Consider the following 20,813-nt stretch of genomic DNA (forward strand, 5'->3'; position numbering starts at 1 on the left):
CCAAAGAGAGGTGGAGTAAGACAATAGAAAAAGTGGAAAGAAAAAGAATCTCTATCAATTCAATAGTGTCATGGCTTCCTAGTCACATGGGGTTGAAACTAAGTCCCCCTACAACCAAGTTCCCCTGTCAAGTCTATGATTAACCTTTCTATCCAAAAATGTATTTCCTATCTTGTTTTGCTCCTGTTCCCATCCAGACTGAGGAGTATCAAAGAAAAAGGGGGACTGAAACCAAGCAGGTCCCTGTAGGATCTTCCCAGGTACAAATGCACCTCTGTGTCCTCCATTCCTTGTTTATAGAAAAAGGCTTTAGTCTCCTAGGCCTTCCCCAAGTTCCAAAGATCAGACTCAAGCAGTTACTAACTAGAGAAGCAAGGGAATGCAGAAAGAAAGGAAAAGCAGTCAAGCAAGAGAAGTAATGATAGCTTAAACAAGAGTTCAGCAATAAAACAGAGTCACAGGACTCCTACCTAGTTCCACCTCAGGGATATACATAACAGTCTGATGCATTTTTTTGAGTTGTTCTGCAGAAACTAAGACCCCACCCACCCAGATGGCAGCCCTAAGTGACTACTGGTATCTTTAAAAGGGAATTTGAACACAGACACAGGGAAGAAGGCCACGTGAAGATGGAACCAAAGTTTGGAGTGATGCAGCTGCAAGCCAAGGAATGCCAAAGATTGCTGGCAAACACCAGAAGCAGGGAGCAAGGCAAGGAAATATGCTCCTCTAGAGCCTTCAGAAAGAGGATGGTGCTGCCAACACCTTGATTTCAGACTTCTAACCTCCAGAACTGAAAGAATGTTTGTGGTTTTAAGCCACCCAGTTTGTGGTAATCTGTTACTGCCGACCTAGGAAACTAACACACATGTTAAATAGGAAATTTCAAAAACCAGCAATAAATACTTACTAAGTGAATGGTGAGAACACTAATGCATTATGGCACCTTGAAGGAAGTCTAATCTTGTTCCTCAAGCCATATATACAAACTCACCTGTAAACCAAGGACTCTTACAGCATCTCTGTTAGTCCATCAGACACATCCAGCAAGAGGTGGTAGAAGGTGCCATCTCAAAATATATCTCTTTGGCATGATTGTTTTGAGCTGATTATTTTGAGAAACAAGATCCAAGAAATGCTCTGAAAACAGAGTAGAAGTTACCTTTTTGTAAGGGAAATTTACATTTTATAAAGGAAATCTCCATCTGTAAGTGTGTCTCCCTCTCTGTACCAAGAATGGGAGGATGCCTAAATCGTAAGAACCTCATCAATGGAGAAGGCATTTAAGTCTGCATAACAAACCTTACCCTTATTTACCCTGCTTTTTCTGGTATCCTCCCATTACTGGCTACCCTCTCACTCCAAACATCCTTCCTTTGTCACTAGCTGAAGATGATATTTAAGGTGGTGGCTTGGGCCACTTTGAGGAGTTTATCAGTTTCTCCTGTGTATACAGGAGGTATACATGTTATTAAACTTCGGCTTGTTATTCTCTTTTTAATTTGTCTTTATTACAGGGGGTCTCAGCCAGAAGGGTAGAGGGAAATTTATTTTCTTCCCTCATACCAGGAAATGGTATATTTTCATGCCACTTCATTGGGAGTATCTTTGTAATCAAGATGATTGTGGGGCAAATCCCTCCAATGTCAGCCTGATGATGATACTAATATTAATCAATGATGATTTTTCAGCCTACCCGTTACTCTTGTCAAATAATAATCAGTATTGAGGCTGCAAAAAACAAAAAGTTTTATTTGGGATTTTAGGAATTACCACTTGGGTAAAATTGAAAGAGTCAGGGGTTTAAAGAGGCAAAAAAGCCACAGGTTGTTAAAATTGTCTTGTTGCGGAAATTTAATCGGTCTTTCGAGAAACCAAGCACCACTATCGGAGGGTTGGAGAACTCAGGTTTATTAAGCCGGTGGTCCCAGATGAGCTAACGCTCTAAAGTTCTGAGGCCCCGAGCTCAGGGTAAGCTTTACTTTTGTAGGGGTCAGTGCACATGGTTACACTTAGCATTGGTTGATTGGTTACCTGGTTACTATAGGTTATGGGCAGTTACAGAGCACAGGAGTTGCTATGGGTTATGTGCAGGGGGTTTCCAAACAGAAACTTGCAGGAGCAGGAGCTGAACAGTCCATACTTATCAGAACATCTTAAGGTTACAGTTGATTGCTAGGTCATCTTGTTCTTACCTTAGTGCAGCAAGCAGATTTTACAGAAGCAGAGCAAGCATGAAGTTATTTCTAGCTGAGCACAAACTTCTAATTTTCCTCTTCATTCCCCCCGTCTTGATGCCCCTTAAATCTTATAAGGCATCAACCTCTTGATCTTCTAGGCCCAGGGGCTGGTAACCTCTCAGGGCTAGGAGGTGTGCGGTGGCCCTCCTATCCACAGTGGCTTCAGGTAGGCTGGAAATTATCCTCATGAATAATGGCAAAAGGCAAGGTAAGAGGAGGCAGGTCCCAAGGAGGAGTAGAACTATTTCCACAAAGAGTTTTGAATCCTCCTAAGTAAGAGAACCATCCCCCAAAAAGCTCTCCAGGATTCTATCCCCTCCAAGTCTGGACTGGGACATGAGCTATTTTAGTCATCTTGTTGGTTATTTTTTTTTTAATTAATTTATTTATTTAATTGGCTGTGTTGGGTCTTTTTTGCTGAACGCGGGCTTTCTTTTTAGTTGCGGCGAGTGGGGGCTCCTCTTCATTGTGGTGCGCAGGCTCCTCATTGCCGTCGCTTCTCTTGTTGCGGAGCACGGGCTCCAGGCGCGTGGGCTTCAGTAGTTGCAGCACATGGGCTCAACAGCTGTGGTTCACGGGCTCTAAAGCGCAGGCTCAACAGTTGTGGCGCACGGGCTCAGCCGCTCCGCGGCATGTGGGATCCTCCTGGAGCAGGGCTCGAACCCGTGTCCCCTGCTTTGGCAGGCGGATTCCCAACCACTGCGCCACCTAGGAAGCCCCTTGTTGGTTATTTTTTATAACTTTGTCCTTATCATCTATCTGTAGACAACAGTTACTGAGATTGAACTTCCCACAGACACCCCCCTCTGCATCCAGTAAGTAATCTAGGGCCAGGTGATTCTGATAAATAGCATTATGTATCTTGGTTTGTTGTTCTGCCAATAAATTAAGAGCCTTGGCCATTTCATTAGTAATGATTTTAACTACCGCCTGGAGCCAGATAATTCTGTTAAGCATGTAAATTGGGGTTCGGTAGCCCCAGGACCCATCTTCTGCCCAAGTGGCTGGCCCATAATATTGGCTTATGTGTTTAGGAGGCCACTCATCATCTTTCCAGTTTCCAATCTGTAGAGACCTGTGTTTCCTGGTGAGGTCTCTGTCTTCATAAACTGGGACCTCTAATAATTTACCTTGGGCTAAGGGAAGTAGGAAAAAGGAGGATTTTTTTTTTTTGGTAGGGGGTTTTGCTAATCATGAGGAGAAGATGTCATCATGTAGGGATTTAGTGTTTTTCTAGATATGAGGAGATGCAAGGGTCGGACTCATAGAATCAGTTCCTGAAAACATCTAACTATCTAAAGACCTGTTTTGCCCATCCTCCAAACCACAGAGTGCCTCATTTTTTGGTCTTCACCCTGAATTCCCTTCAGAGGATGTGGAAGGTTAGTAGCTACAGCAGCACAAGTTGATTTAGTCCTTGTGCAGGCAGATGGCAAGTTCCAAGTTATAGTTGACAGGGCCCCCTCATGGTCACAAATGTGACCATGCTTTGGGAGGCATTTCATGACCATTTTATCCCACAGTGCTAGGAAGGCTCTTTCCTAGGTTGATGAAGATCTCCCCGATAGGCCACGCAATGTGCCAGTACTGGGCTAGGTCTTTGTAACAAAAGCCAAAGCTCTCTGGACCACCTGTATTCCTAATCTGTTATGGTCCAGGAAAATTCCCTCTTGTTGCATCTTCCCATATCGAGTTACACTATTACAATCATTGATCACATACAGAACTATATATTTGATCAACTGCTTCAAGTAGCCTAGTCATCATTATTTTTGTTGGCGGTTCAGTCACACATTTGGTAATACAAGAAGCAATAATCTTGAAAAGCAGGAAAATTACAAATAATATAGCTAGTAGCATCAATAGAGTTACAAGTAAATACTTAAGCCACGAGCTTCCCACGCCAAACCAGTTTTTGAAGAGGTCAGGACTTCGGAATGGGTTGCTTAAAGCAGAAATCTGAGCAGGTATTATTAATTGGCCAGGCAAGGGGATCCCCTGAACAGGACTATAATTTTTTTTCTTTTTCTAGAGTAAAATTTTTTTTATGGGCCATCCAATTAGAGCCTTGGAGGGGAGAAATCCACCAAGGCAACCCAAAAGTACTAGTCATAGGCAATTGGCTGAAAACCCAAGAATTGGATTGATTTTTTAAATTAGCATAGGATTGTGCCCATGATAGAAAAACATTCGATTTATACATAAAGGTCTAAGAAGTCAAGAAAACATTATAAGTGCTCATACGAGTCAGGTCTAGCATCTTGGGCTAGCTGTCTATTTCTGATGTCAGCTTCTTCTTGTCCTGGTGTGAGTGTAGTTTTTCCTCTGATAAGTGTCCTTCCATCTAGGTTGCAGATTGTCCTTTAAATTACGTCCCTTTTAGTATCCATAATCCCATGGTTGCAGGTTGTGAGGCATCTGGTTTTTATCCAAAGACAGATTACTGAGATAAGCTTCAGAAACAAATTTAGAGGGTCCCTTTTAAAAACTCAGTTGGACTTTACATTACTATAGTGTAACAGCAAGGAACTATCCAGGGAGTGAATCTTAGCAAATACACACCTCCAGCAGCAAAACTGGCACATAATCTTTATTGAAACATAATCTTTTCCCTCTAAAATTACCCTCATTTTTACCGAATATAACCAGATTAAGACTAATTTGTTTGCAAAATAAGTCTGGTCTCAAGAGAAACTTGGCCTGATAATTTATGTAACTATAATTGATCATGTAGGCTTTTGGCTTTGTTGAAACTTTTATAAGGAGCCTCTCTCTGAAGACTAGAGAGCAGCATGGAGGTCCACGGTGAACCCCAGTCCGGCCCGAGCTGTTCGTCGTCTTCCCTGGACGGCTCGGGGGTCTCGGTGTCCAAGGAGCTGCTGACAGCGGGGAGCAGCGGACGCGGAGGTATATGGGACAAGTTGCTCATCAACTCCAAGCCTAATTCCAGGAAGAATTCCACTCTTCAAACAGTTCGGATAGAGAGGAGTCCCTTACTGGACCAAGTACAGACCTTTCTGCCGCAGATGGCTCACGCAAATGAAAAGCTAAGAAAAGAAATGGCAGCTGCCCCACCTGGGCATTTCAATATTGAAAATATTGACGAGACTCTGGGAAAAGTTATACAAATGGATGTGGCCTTGTTTGAGATGAATCAGTCTGATTCAAAAGAAGAGGACAGTTCAGAAGAGAATTCCCAAAACAGTTCAGAGGACAGTTCAGAATCTGAGGATGAAGGTGACAGCACCTCTTCTGAAGGTGAAGTCACCATCGATAACATTAAGCTTCCTCATTCAGAAGATGGAAGAGGCAAGATAGAGGTTCTGGATAGTCCTGCCAGTGAAAAAAAAGAGACAGGGAAATAAATGATCCAAGAAACAGGTGATAGATGCCTGCATGTGGGATCCTAGTTCCCTGACCAGGGATCGAACCCGAGCCCCCTGCAGTGGAAGCACGGAGTCTTAACAACTGGACCGCCAGGGAAGTCTAAGATTGCTGTATCCTTTCAATCAGAGAGTCCACCTCTAGGAATTTATTCTAATTAAGCAAATACAGTTTTGTTTACAAATTTCTATATAAGATTGCGACATTTAAAATAGCAAAAAGTAAATACTGTCCAACAACAGAGAACAAGTTGAATTAAAGCCACTGAACATAAACGCAGAGCTCCCAGGTGGAGAAGAATCAAGATGGCGGAATAGGAGGACGTGCGCTCACTCCCTCTTGCAAGAGCACCGGAATTACAACTGCTGAACAACCATCGACAGAAAGACACTGGAACTCACCAAAAAGAAAAACCACCCCACATCCAGAGACAAAGGAGAAGCCACAATGAGACGGTAGGAGGGGCGCAATCGCGTTAAAATCAAATCCCATAAATGCTGGGTGGGTGACTCACAAGCTGGAGAACAGTTATACCGCAGAAGTCCTGAGGGTTCTGAGCCCCACCTCAGGCTTCCTAACCTGCCAGTCCAGCAACGGGAGGAAGAATCCCCAGAGAATCAGACTTTGAAAGCCAGCGGGATTTGATTGCAGGATCTCCACAGGACTTGGGGAAACAGAGACTCCACTCTTGGAGGGCACACAAAAAAGTGTGCTCACCAGGACCCAGGGGGAAGGAGCAGTGACCCCATAGGATACTGAACCAGACCTACCTGCTGGTGTTGGAGGGTTGCCTGCAGAGGTGGGGGGCAGCTGTGGCTCACCGAGGAGACAGGGGAACTGGCAGCAGGGGTTCTGAGAAGTGCTTATTGGCGTGAGCCCTTCCAGAGTCCACCATTAGCTAGCTCCACCAAAGAGCCTGTAAGCTCCAGGGCTGGGCCGCCTCAGGCCAAACGACCACCAGGGTGGGAACACAGCCCCACCCATTGGCAGACAAGCAGATTAAAGTGTCACTGAGCTCCGCCCACCAAATCAGATTAAAGTTTTACTGAGCTCCACCCACCCAGCCCAACCCACCATCAGTCCCTCCCATCAGGAAGCACCCACGAGCCTCCTAGACAGCTTCCTCCACAAGAGGGCAGACAGAAGAATCAAGCAGTATCAGCACTATTTCATCTTGTGGAACTGAAACTCACAGCCACAGAAAGACAGAAAATGAAAAGGCAAAAGACTTTGTACCAGATGAAGGGACAAGATAAAACCCCAGAAAAACAACTAAATGAAGAGGAGATAGGCACTCTTCCAGAAAAAGAATTCAGAATAATGATGGTGAAGATGATCCAGGACTTTGAAAAAAGATTGGATGCAAAGATCGAAAAGTTTGCAAGAAAAGTTTACCAAAGACCTAGAAGAATTAAAGAACAAACAAACAGAGATATGCAACACAATAACTGAAATGAAAAATACACTGGAAGGAACCAATAGCAGATTAACTGAGGCAGAAGGACGAATAAGTGACCTGGAAGACAGAATGGTGATAATCACTGATGCGGAAAAGAATAAAGAAAAAAGACTGAAAAGAACTGAAGACAGCCTAAGAGACCTCTGGGACAATGTTAAATGCACCAACATTCGCATTATAGGGGTCCCAGAAGGAGGAGAGAGAGAGAAAGGACCTGAGAAAATAGTGGAAGAGACTATAGTTGAAAACTTCCCTAACATGGGAAAAGAAATAGCTACCCAAGTCCAGGAAGTGCAGAGAGTCCCAGGCAGATAAACCCAAGGTGAAACATGCCAAGACATATAGTAGTCAAATTAAAGCTCCCAGGTGATTCTAATCCAATGTGCACCTGGGGACCACTGGGCTGAGGGGGTTTCAAATTAGGAGAGGAAGAAACTGTTAGACAAAGTCTACTATTTTATAATAAAACAGACATGGAAAAAAAAAAAAAAAAAAAAAAGGAGCCTCAGACTGGACTTTTAAAAGACCTCTCAGGGCTAGGAAAGCCATGCCAAGGACTTGGGCTTATCACAGATTTTTGCCTAACAGATGTAGGTGAATTCCTCCCTTTTCAAGGTTCCCAAAATACCTTGAGTTTTCTATACATGTTAGTGAGGTAGCCTTTCTAATTTATCTGATAAAGCTGCTGGAAACCTAAGAGTTTCCAATGTCTGGAGGGAACAGAGAGAAAAGATAAATGTTTCAATCCTGATTTACAAAAGTATAATTTACCAAATTATTGTAAATCATAATTAGTTTGAGGGGAAGATTTTCCTTACACTTGGAAAACACAGATTTAAACCAGTAATTTTTTAGATAGAAACCATAAAACTTATAACCATATTTACCAGTTTACTCAGTCCTATGTAACATTCTTTTTGTTAACAGCTTATGAAGCCATCAGGGGTTTTTTTAGGATTTTTCAATTTTTTTTTTTTAATCTCGTTCAGCATTATGGTCTGAAAGTCAGAAACTTGTATTTATCCAAAAGTCCTTTTTATAAATCTTCTTGAAGAGGAAGCATTTTTGCAAAGGCACCAGAATAAAAGCAGAATCGTCTTAAGACGTAAGGCCTAAGAAGGTGTGTTTAAAATCTGATCGCAAGGCCAATTTGGTTACTGTTGTGACATACAACATTTTAAGATAATAACTAGAATTATGACTGATAACATTTTACCAGGACATATCAGAATTTTAGGAACTCCATATAATTTCTAGAATATCTATATTAATAACAATTACCATGCATTAAAATCCAAGATTTATTATTTGTTTGATAATGCTTCCCATGTAACTTAATGTACCAAGTGAACCAGGTTTATATCTCTCTTTGGGATGTTTCAGGGGCCCTTTGAAGCATCCCAAAGTTAGCTAGAGGTCAAAAGGACTTTATCAAAATTTGTTTTAGGAAGTTTTGCTAAAAACAAATACCAAAAAGGGTTTAGAACACTTAGTCAGATAGGCTCACAGGTCCCTGTGAAACAATATTTCAAAGGCAAATACAGATCACTTAAAAGGTAAGGAAACTTAAAATCTGTTATCAAAAGGCAGTTTAACATTTTAAGAAAACTTGTCTTCTTAACAGAGAGAAAAGCCAAATTTGTTTTGCACCAGTTACTTTTAAAATTGATTTACTCAACTAAATTTATCTAAATTTAGTCAATCCTGATCATGCACAAAACTCTTTTCTCAGGATCTACTTTTCACAAACCTCCTTATCACTTTCTGTATCATTACTTTATTTCCCATTCAGAAACAGAAGTCAAACCTACTTTTTTTCTTAATAAAATGTAATTCCGTTCTTCAGGCCTTTTTTACTGAAAACATACATCCTACTTTCCTTAAGCAACCATGAACTGTCCTTTATGATAGCATTCTATAGATTGGTGAACATAAATACCAGTGATATTTTCTAAAAACATTTGCTTTTTTACAGAAAGTGGCACCAAACATTCATCAATAGTCCTAAATACCCTTTTGTTTCTCTGTAAAAGGAAGACAATGTTCAGTAATTAATGTTTTAGTATCTTTTTTTATTTGGGAATGATCTAGCTGGTCAATAAGCTTTCATCACTTAATTTAGGGCAACTCCAGAACTTCCCATTACCGGGATCTGGAGAGACTATTTTAGGTAGATATTCCTAAAGCATAATTTTTCTTGACAGAGTTTACCTAAAAGCTTTTATCTCATTTACATTTTCTTTCCTTAGGAATCTCTTTACATCAAGTTACTTTTCTTGCTGACAAATTTGTAACAGATGTAATAAGATTTTATTTCACTTATATTACACCTAGGCAAAATAAAAATTTATATAAAATTATTCTTAATGTTGACGACTCTAAAACGTCTGTATTAATCAAACCAACAAGCTTAAGCCATCTTCAATACCAGATATCAGTTTAGTACTGAATTTTCCAGATGTCATGAACCTGAAATTCATTCTGGCCAGATTATTTTCTATTTCTGAGTATTTGTAAGCACTTAATAACTTTTTTAAGCCTATTAGAGCTCTTTTATGAATTCTTTTGGTGATACCATACACCTACAACAAACATATAGATACATATGAACACACAAACAAACACAGAGGCAACATAATTTTCATTCTAAAATTTCAGTACTGAGTCAGGTATAACATAAAAGCCATCAGTCACAAGGGGTTGGATTTAAATTGGCTTCTAGCAGATGGAACAAATCGAGGTCACCTATCTAGAGGTGACCTATCTAGATAGCTAAACCCTCTTACTGTTTACAGAAAAGACATTTAGGATTTCTATTTATCTTTGACAAGTCAAGTTTTAAATTACTTTGCCTCTCTTTCTTTTTTAAACCTGCATTTAAAAAGATAGCAGATGAGTGTTCCTTAGATGACCAGATAAGACATTTACCTCTCAAAGATACAAGCAAGTTCCTCCTAAGATGACTTTGTTTCCCCATTGTTGACAAGTGTAATTTACCTCTTTGACCAGGAAGGAGAGGGGCACACACAGAAAGGGCCTTGTCTTAGGGCCTTATAACCTAGGTAGCACTGATATCACCACTCCTGGAAAGCCCAGTATTCCTAGACAGCACGATTACATGCCTCCTTGAAGATGGCCCTGATCGTTAAATGTCTCAGGGAGATGGGGCTGAAAGGAGGCAGTCCCTTATAATGGGATTTGTGGAGGAATAACTTCAGGTGGGGCTCCGGAGGGGGTCTGGGATGATTGACCCTCTCGAGGGCACTGAGCAGGCGGAGGAGCAGTTTGCGTGCTACTCGCCTAAGTGAAGAGCCTGAAATCCTTGGGGAATCAGGATTATGAAGGAAAGGTGACAGAGGAAGGCAGCCTCGTAACTAGAATCCAAAAGTATACATGAACACATCAGAGAGTGCTGCTCCACACGGACCGGCCCAGGGGACCTAGAGAGAGAGGTGCAGATCTGTCTGGCAAAAGGGGCAAGTCTTTCAGGGAAAACCTAATTTTACAATAAGTCGGCTCAAAGAGTCAGCTGACGGAAAGGGAGAGTGAGCCTTAAAGTTTTAAGAAAATTTTGGGGTAGGGCCCTAAGGCAAAAGGGCCATTTGGACATACACAATTTCTAAATCAAATCAGTAACCAATCCCCCCTCCCCCTCCCCCACTATCCTGCCCTGTGTCAGTGGTGCAGAAAACAAACAAGGGTGGATGTCCCCTCAAAAGAGGAGACCATTCAGGTGTCCACCTGGCCATGTCCCCATGGGGAACTTAGGTGCCTCCTACCTTTGGCGGGTCAGTTTAAGCTCCTGACCTGAACCTGACTCGCAGGGAGAGACTGGGCCCCCCAGAGACAGATATCACCCTGAGCCATATGAGGTCACCACAGAACCACAGGTTAGGGCCCACTCAGACTCCACAGCCACGAAGGAGAAGGAGCCACACAACTGCCCTAGAACGAGGACAAACCAGGGCTCTCACTCACACACACATTCAGACCAGAGTTTATCATAGTGCCTCCCCACTCTGGGAAGGTCCCTACCTGGTAGTCTTCTTACTGAAGACCATAGGAGGTGATTAAGCTCCTCTTCCATCCAGAGATAGGACCTGAGTAGGTTCTGTGCCCTGGAGCCTTACCTTATCCCATGGCCGTTCCTGGTGAGTTGGTCCATCGCTTCAATGAGTCCGGCCAGGGCCAGCCATCCAGAGAGTCAGAGCACTGGTCCGAAAAACAACCTGGAAAACCATCAGGTAGCACACCTCCTCTTTGTTTCGGAGCTCCTTCATCCTGATCGGGTCAAGCCACCAGTCCGGCAGCTCAAGGGGCCGGCATGGTTGGAATCTCACTGGAGTCTCCAGAAATGTTGTGGAAATCGAATCAATCTGTTGAGAAACCAAGCACCACAATCAGAGAGTTGGAGAACTCAGGTTTATTAAGCCGGTGGTCCCAGACGAGCTAAAGCTCTAAAGTTCTGGGGCCCCGAACTCAGGGTGAGCTTTACTTTTATAGGGGTCAGTGCACATGGTTACACTTAGCATTGGTTGATTGGTTACCTGGTTACTATAGGTTATGGGCAGTTACAGAGCACAGGAGTTGCTATGGGTTATGTGCAGGGGGTTTCCAAACAGAAATTTGCAGAAGCAGGAGCAGAACAGTCCATACTTATCAGAACATCTCAAGGTTACAGTTGATTGCTAGGTCATCTTGTTCTTATCTCAGCACAGCAAGCAGATTTTAAAAGTGAAGAGGAAGGAGGAATCAAGATGGCGGAGTAGGAGGACGTGCGCTCACTTCCTCTTGCAAGAGCACTGGAATGACAACTAACTGCTGAACAATTATCAATGGAAAGACACTGGAACTCACCAAAAAAACCACCTCACATCCAGAGACAAAGGAGAAGCTGCAATGAGATGGTAGGAGGGGCGGAATTGCGTTAAAATCAAATCCCATAAATGCTGGGTGGGTGACTCACAAGCTGGAGGACAGTTATACAACAGAAGTCCACTCACTAAAGTGAGGATTCTGAGCCCTGCGTCAGGCTTCCCAACCTGGGAGTCCAGCAACGGGAGGAGGAATCCCCAGAGGATCACACTTTGAAAGCCAGTGGGATTTGATTGCAGGATCTCCACAGGACTGGGGGAAACAGACACTCCACTCTTAGAGGGCACACAAAAAAGTGTGCTCACCAGGACCCAGGGGGAAGGAGCAGTGACCCCATAGGATACTGAACCAGACCTACCTGCTGGTGTTGGAGGGTTGCCTGTAGAGGTGGGGGACAGCTATGGCTCACTGAGGAGACAGGGGCACTGCTGGCAGGGGTTCTGGGAAGTGCTCATTGGTGTGAGCTCTCACAGAGTCTGCCATTAGCCCCACCAAAGAGCCTGTAAGCTCCAGTGCTGGGTAGCCTCAGGCCAAACAACCAACAAGATGGGAATACAGCCCCACCCATTGGCAGACAAGCAGATTAAAGTGTCACTGAGCTCCGCCCACCAAATCAGATTAAAGTTTTACTGAGCTCCACCCACCCAGCCCAACCCACCATCAGTCCCTCCCACCAGGAAGCACCCACAAGACTCCTAGACAGCTTCCTCCAGAAGAGGGCAGACAGCAGAATCAAGCAGTATCAGCAGTATTTTGTCTTGTGGAACTGAAAACCACAGCCACAGAAAGAGAGAGAAAATGAAAAGGCAAAAGACTTTGTACCAGATGAAGGGACAAGATAAAACGCCAGAAAAACAACTAAATGAAGAGGAGATAGGCACTCTTCCAGAAAAAGAATTCAGAATAATGATGGTAAAAATGATCCAGGACTTTGAAAAAAGACTGGACGCAAAGCTCAAAAAGTTGCAAGAAAAGTTTTCCAAAGACCTAGAAGAATTAAAGAGCAAACAGAGATATGCAACACAATAACTGAAATGAACAATACACTAGAAGGAACCAATAGCAGTTTAACTGAGGCAGAAGGGCAAATAAGTGACCTGGAAGACAGAATGGTGATAATCACTGATGAGGAAAAGAATAAAGAAAAAAAGAATGAAAAGAACAGAAGATAGCCTACAAGACCTCTGGGACAATGTTAAATGCACCAACATTCGCATTATAGGGGTCCCAGAAGAAGAGAGAGAGAAAGGACCCAAGAAAATACTGGAAGAGATTATAATTGAAAACTTCCCTAACATGGGAAAGGAAATAGCTACCCAAGTCCAGGAAGTGCATAGAGCCCCAGGCAGGATAAACCCAAGGAGAAACACGCCAAGACATATAGTAGTCAAACTGACAAAAATTAAAGACAGAAAAAAGTTACTAAAGCAACAAGGGAAAAACGACAAACAACATACAAGGGAACTCCCATCAGGTTAAGAGCTGATCTCTCAGCAGAAACTCTGCAAGCCAGAAGGGAGTGTCACAATATATTTAAAGTGATGAAAGGGAAGAACCTACAACCAAGAATGCTCTACATAGCAAGGATCTCATTCAGATTCAATGGACAAATCAAAAGCTTTACAGACAAGCAACAGCTAAGAGAATTCAGCACCACCAAACCAGCCCTACAACAAATGCTAAAGGAACGTCTCTAAGCGGGAAACATAAGAGAAGAAAAGGACCTACAAAAACAGAAACAAAACAATTAAGAACATGGTAATAGGAACATATATATTGATCATTACCTTGAATGTAAATGAACTAAATGCACCAACCAAAAGACACAGAGTGGCTGAATGGATACAAAAACAAGACCCATATATATGCTGTCTCCAAGAGACCCACTTCAGACCTAGGGACACATACAGACTGAAAGTGAAGGGATGGAAAAAGATATTCCATGCAAATGGAAATCAAAAGAAAGCTGGAGTAGTGATACTCATATCAGATAAAATAGATTTTAAAATTAAAAATGTTACAAGAGACAAGAAAGGACACTACATAAAGATCGAGGGACCAATCCAAGAAGAGATAACAATTATAAATATATATGCACCCAATATAGGAGCACCTCAACACATAAGGCAAATGTTAACAACTATGAAAGAGGAAATGGACAGTAACACAATCATAGTGGGGGAATTTAACACCCCACTTACACCAGTGGACAGATCATCCACACAGAAAATTAATAAGGAAACACGAGCTTTAAATGACACAATAAATCAGCTTCATTTAATAGATATCTATAGGACATTACATCCCAAAACAGCAGATTACACATTCTTCTCAAGTGCACACGGAACATTCTCCAGGATAGATCACATTTTGGGTCACAAATCAAGCGTTGGTAAATTCAAGAAAATTGAAATCATATCAAGCATCTTTTCTGATCACAACACTATGAGATTAGAAATCAATTACAGGAAAAAAACTGTAAAAACCACAAACATATGGAGGCTAAACAATACTCTACTAAATAACCAAGAGATCACTGAAGAAATCAAAGAGGAAATCAAAAAATACCTAGAGACAAATGACAATGAAAACACAATGATCCAAAACCTAGGGGATGCAACAAAGGCAGTTCTAAGAGGAAAGTTTATAGCAATACAATCCTACCTCAAAAAATAAGAAAAATCCCAAATAAACAATCTAACCTTACACCTAAAGAAACTAGAGAAAGAAGAGCAAACAAAATCCAAAGTTAGTGGACGGAGAGAAATCATAAAGATCAGAGCAGAAATAAATGAAATAGAAACAAAGAAAACAACAGCAAAAATCAATAAAACTAAAAGCTGGTCCTTTGAGAAGATAAATAAAATTGATAAACCTCTAGCAAGACTCATCAAGAAAAAGAGGGAGAGGACTCAAATCAATAAAATTAGAAATGAAACAGGAGAAGTTACAACGGACACCACAGAAATAAAAAGCACCATAAGAGACTACTACAAGCAACTGTATGCCAATAAAATGGACAACCTGGAGGAAATAGATTCTTAGAAAGGTATAAGCTTCCAAGACTGAATCAGGAGGAAATAGAAAATATGAACAGAACAATCACAAGAAATGAAATTGAAACTGTGATTAAAAATCTCCCAACTCAGAAAAGCCCAGGATCAGATGGATTCACAGGTGAATTTTATCAAACATTTAAAGAAGAGCTAACACCCATCCTTCTCAAACTCTTCCAAAACATTGCAGAGGAAGGAACACTCCCAAACTCATTTTATGAGGCCACCATCACCCTGATACCAAAACCAAAGATACTACAAAAAAAGAAAATTACAGACCAATATCACTGATGAATTTAGATGCAAAAATCCTCAACAAAATACTAGCCAACAGAATCCAACAACACATTAAAAGGATCATCCACCATGATCAAGTGGGGTTTACCCCTGGGATGCAAGGATTCTTCAATATACGCAAATCAATCAATGTGATACATCATATCAACAACTTGAAGGATAAAAACCATATGATCATTTCAATAGATGCAGAAAAAGCTTTTGACAAAGTTCAACATCCATTTATGATAAAAGCTCTCCAGAAAATGGGCATAGAAGGAAATTACCTCAACATCATAAAAGCCATATATGACAAACCAAAAGCCAACATTGTTCTCAATGGAGAAAAACTGGAAGAATTCCCTCTAAGAACAGGAACAAGACAAGGGTGTCCACTCTCACCACTGTTATTCAACATAGTTTTGGAAGTGTTAGCCACAGCAATCAGAGAAGAAAAAGAAATCAAAGGAATCCAAATTGGAAAAGAAGAAGTAAAATTGTCACTCTTTGCAGATGACATGATATTATATACAGAAAACCCTAAAGACTCTACCAGAAAACTGCTAGCACTCATTGATGAGTTTAGTAAAGTAGCAGGATACAAAATTAATGCACAGAAATCTCTTGCATTCCTATACACTAACAACGGAAGAGCAGAAAGAGAAATTAAGGAAACTCTCCCATTCACCATTGCAACAAGAATAAAATACCTAGGAATAAACCTGCCTAAGGAGGCAAAAGATCTGTATGCAGAAAACTTTAAGACACTGATGAAAGAAATCAAAGACGACACAAACAGATGGAGGGACATACTATGTTCCTGGATTGGAAGAATCAACATCGTGAAAATGACTGTACTACCCAAAGCAATTTACAGATTCAATGCAATCCCGATCAAATTACCAATGGCATTTTTCACAGAACTAGAGCAAGAAATCTTACGATTTGTATGGAAACGCAAAAGACCCCGAATAGCCAAAGCAATCTTGAGAAGGAAAAATGGAGTTGGTGGAATCAGGCTTCCTGACTTCAAACTATACTACAAGGCCATAGTGATCAAGACAGTATGGTACTGGCACAAAAATAGAAAGGAAGATCAATGGAATAGAATAGAGAACTCAGAAGTAAGCCCAAACACATATGGGCACCTTATCTTTGACAAAGGAGGCATGAGTATACAATGGAAAAAAGACAGCCTCTTCGATAAGTGGTGCTGGGAAAATTGGACAGCAACATGTAAAAGAATGAAATTAGAACACTTCCTAACACCATACACAAAAATAAACTCCAAATGGATTAAAGACCTACATGTAAGGCCAGACACTATAAAACTCCCAGAGGAAAACATAGGCAGAACACTCTATGACATCCATCAAAGCAAGATCCTTTTGGACCCACCTCCTAGAATCATGGAAATAAAATCAAGAATAAACAAATGGGACCTCATGAAACTTCAAAGCTTTTGCACAGCGAAAGAAACCATAAACAAGACTAAAAGGCAACCCTCAGAATGGGAAAAAATAATTGCCTATGAAACAACGGACAAAGGATTAACCTCCAAAATATACAAGCAGCTCATGCAGCTTCATACCAAAAAAGCAAATAACCCAATCCACAAATGGGCAGAAGACCTAAACAGACATTTCTCCAAAGAAGACATACAGATGGCCAACACACACATGAAAAGATGCTCAACATCACTAATCATCAGAGAAATGCAAGTCAAAGCCACAATGAGGTATCACCTCACACCAGTCAGAATGGCCATCATCACAAAATCTGGAAACAACAAATGTTGGAGAGGGTGTGGAGAAAAGGGAACTCTCCTGCACTGTTGGTGGGACTGTAAGTTGGTACAGCCACTATGGAAAACAATTTGGAGGTTCCTTAAAAAACTACAAATAGAACTACCATATGATCCAGTCATCCCACTACTGGGCATATACCCAGAGAAAACCATAATCCCAAAAGAAACATGTACCATAATGTTTATTGCAGCACTATTTATAATAGCCAGGACATGGAAGCAACCTAAATGCCCATCAACAAATGAATGGATAAAGAAGATGTGGCATATATATACAATGGAATATTACTCAGCTATAAAAAGGGATGAGATGGAGCTATATGGAATGAGGTGGATAGAACTACAATCTGTCATACAGAGTGAAGTAAGTCAGAAAGAGAAGGACAAATATTGTATGCTAACTCACATATACGGAATCTAAAAATGGTACTGATGAACTCAGTGACAAGAACAAGGATGCAGATACAGAGAATGGACTGGAGAACTCGAGGTATGGGAGGGGGCAGGGGGTTAAGGGGAAACTGAGACGAAGCAAGAGAGTAGCACAGACATATATATACTACCAACTGTAAAATAGTCAGTGGGAAGTTGTTGTATAGCAAAAGGAGTCCAACACGAGGATGGAAGATGCCTTAGAGGACTGGGACGGGGAGGGTGGGGGGGACTCGAGGTGGGGGGAGTCAACGAAGGGAGGGAATATGGGGATATGTGTATAAAAACAGATGATTGAACCTGGTGTACCCCCAAAAAAATAAAAAAAAAAAACCACATGATCATCTCAGTAGATGCAGAAAAAGCTTTTGACAAAATTCAACACCAATTTCTGATAAAAACTCTCCAGAAGGTGGGCATAGAGGGAACCTACCTCAACATAATAAAGGCCATATATGACAAACCCACAGCAAACATCATTCTCAATGGGGAAAAACTGAAAGCATTCCCTCTAAGATCAGGAACAAGACTAGGATGTCCACTCTTGCCACTACTATTCAACATAGTTTTGGAAGTCCTTGTCACAGCAATCAGAGAAGAAAAAGAAATAAAAGGAATCCAAGTTGGAAAAGAAGGAGTCAAACTGTCACTGTTCACAGATGACATGATACTATATATAGAAAATTCTAAAGATGCCACCAGAAAACTACTTGAGCTAATCAATGAATTTGGTAAAGTTGCAGGATACAGAATTAGCACACAGAAATCTCCTGCATTACTGTACACTAACAATGAAAGATCAGAAAGAGAAAGTAAGGAAACAATCCCATTCACCATTGCAACAAAAAGAATAAAACACCTAGGAATAAACCTAACCAAGGAGGTAAAAGACCTGTACTCAGAAAACTATAAGACACTCATGAAAGAAATCAAAGAAGACACAAACAGATGGAGGGACATACCATGTTCTTGGATTGGAAAAATCAACATTGTGAAAATGACTATGCTGCCCAAAGCAATTTATAGATTCAATGCAATCCCGATCATATTACCAATGGCATTTTTCACAGAACTAGAACAAGAAATTTTACGATTTGTATGGAAATGCAAAAGACCCCGAATAGCCAAAGCAATCTTGAGAAGGAAAGATGGAGTTGGTGGAATCAGGCTTCCTGACTTCAGGCTATATTACGAGGCTACAGTGATCAAGACAGCATGGTACTGGCACAAACACAGAAATATAGATCAATGGAACAGGACAGAAATCCCAAAGATAAACTACAGTCAACTAATCTATGACAAAGGAGGCAACAATATACAATGGAGAGAAGGCAGCCTCTTCAATAAGTGGTGCTGGGAAAATTGGTCAGCTACATGTAAAAGAATGAAATTAGAACACTCTTTAACACCATACACAAAAATAAACTTAAAATGAATTAAAGACCTAAATGTAAGGCCAGACACTATAAAACTAGAAGAAAACATAGGAAGAACACTCTTTGATGTAAATCACAGCAAGATCTTTTTTGATCCACCCCCTAGAGGAATGGAAATAAAAACAAAAATAAATAAGTGGGACCTAATGAAACTTCAAAGCTTCTGTACAGCAAAGGAAACTATCAGCAAGACAAAAAGACAACCCTCAGAATGGGAGAAAATATTTGCAAATGAGTCAGCAGACAAAGGATTAATCTCCAAAATATATAAACAGTTCATCCAGCTCAATATCAAAAAACAAACGACCCAATCAAAAAATGGGCAAAAGACCTAAACAGGCATTTTTCCAAAGAAGACATATGGATGGCCAAGAGGCACATGAAAAGCTGCTCAACATCACTAATTATTAGAGAAATGCAAATCAAAACTACAATGAGGTATCACCTCACACTGGTTAGAATGGGCATCATCAGAAAATTGACAAGCAGTAAATGCTGGAGAGGGTGTGGAGAAAAGGGAACGCTCTTACACTGTTGGTGGGAATGTAAATTGATACAGCCACTATGGAGAACAGTATGGAGGTTCCTTGAAAAACTAAAAATAGAATTACCATATGACCCAGCAATCCCACTATTGGGCATATACCCAGAGAAAACCATAATCCAAAAAGATACATGTACCCCAATGTTCATTGCAGCACTATTTTCAATAGCCAGGACATGGAAGCAACCTAAATGTCCATCAACAGATGAATGGATAAAGAAGATGTGGCACATACTTACAATGGAATATTACTCAGCCATAAAAAGGAATGAAATGGAGCTATATGTAATGAGGTGGATAGACCTAGAGTCTGTCATATAGAGTGAAGTAAGCCAGAAAGAGAAAAACAAATACCATTTGTTTTCCCACAAATATGAACACATATTTATGGAATCTAGAAAAATTGTACTGATGAACTTAAGTGGCAGGGTATGAATAGAGATTCAGACATAGAGAATGTACTTGAGGACACCAGGGGGAGGGGAAGCTGGGACTTAGTGGGAGAGTAGCATCGACATATACACACTACCAAATGTAAAATAGATGGCTAGTGGGAAGCTACTACAGAGCACAGGGAGACCAACTTGATGTTTTGTGAAGACTTAAAGGGGTGCGATAGGGAGGTTGGGAGCAAGGCTCCAGAGGGAGGGGATATGGGAATATATAGAATACATGTGGCTCTTTTACTTTGTTGTACAGCAGAAACTGACACAATACTGTAAAGCAATTATACTCCAATAAAGATTTTTTTAATTAAAAAAAAAAAAAGACACATGCATTCCAAAGTTCACTGCAGCACTATTTACAATAGCCAGGACGTGGAAGCAACTTAAGTGTCCATCAAGAGATGAATGGATAACAACATGGTACATATATACAATGGAATATTACTCAGCTGTAAAAAGGAATGAAATTGGGATATTTGTAGAGACATGGATGGACCTAGAGACTGTCATACAGAGTGAAGTCAGTGAGAAAGAGAAAAACAAATATCATATATTAACACATATAGGCGGAATATAGAAAAATGGTACAAATCAACCAGTTTGCAGGGCAGAAATAGAGACACAGATGTAGAGAACAAACATATGGACACCAAATGGGGAAAGCGGGGGGAGGGGGGAGACCGGGAGGGTGAGATGAATTGGGAGATTGGGATTGCCATATATACATTACTAATAAGGAAAAAAATATCAAATTGTACACGTTAAATACATGCAGTTTATTGTATGTCAATTGTATCTCAATAAAAGTTCTTAAAAAAAGAAGAAAGAAAGTATGGTACTGGATAAAAAGGAAGAAAA

At 40.8% G+C, this 20,813-nt stretch overlaps 2 protein-coding genes across 2 annotated transcripts in view; both read left to right on the top strand.

Moving 5' to 3' along the window:
* Positions 1 to 5,017: 5,017 nt before the first annotated feature.
* LOC130846110 (NOP protein chaperone 1-like) lies at positions 5,018 to 5,630 on the top strand. The gene has a single exon (XM_057724124.1). It carries the CDS (start codon positions 5,033 to 5,035, stop codon positions 5,603 to 5,605), a length of 573 nt encoding a protein of 190 aa, XP_057580107.1. The 5' UTR covers positions 5,018 to 5,032; the 3' UTR covers positions 5,606 to 5,630.
* Positions 5,631 to 11,255: 5,625 nt separating this feature from the next.
* C2H9orf57 (chromosome 2 C9orf57 homolog) overlaps positions 11,256 to 20,813 on the top strand; it is a 46,286-nt gene continuing 36,728 nt past the window's right edge. Inside the window, exon 1 of the mRNA XM_057720629.1 lies at positions 11,256 to 11,410. Coding sequence (XP_057576612.1) covers positions 11,256 to 11,410 — 155 coding nt within the window. The remainder of the gene's footprint in view (positions 11,411 to 20,813) is intronic.

This window comes from Hippopotamus amphibius, chromosome 2 (genome assembly GCF_030028045.1).
Source record: "Hippopotamus amphibius kiboko isolate mHipAmp2 chromosome 2, mHipAmp2.hap2, whole genome shotgun sequence".
Taxonomy (NCBI): Eukaryota; Metazoa; Chordata; class Mammalia; order Artiodactyla; family Hippopotamidae; genus Hippopotamus; species Hippopotamus amphibius.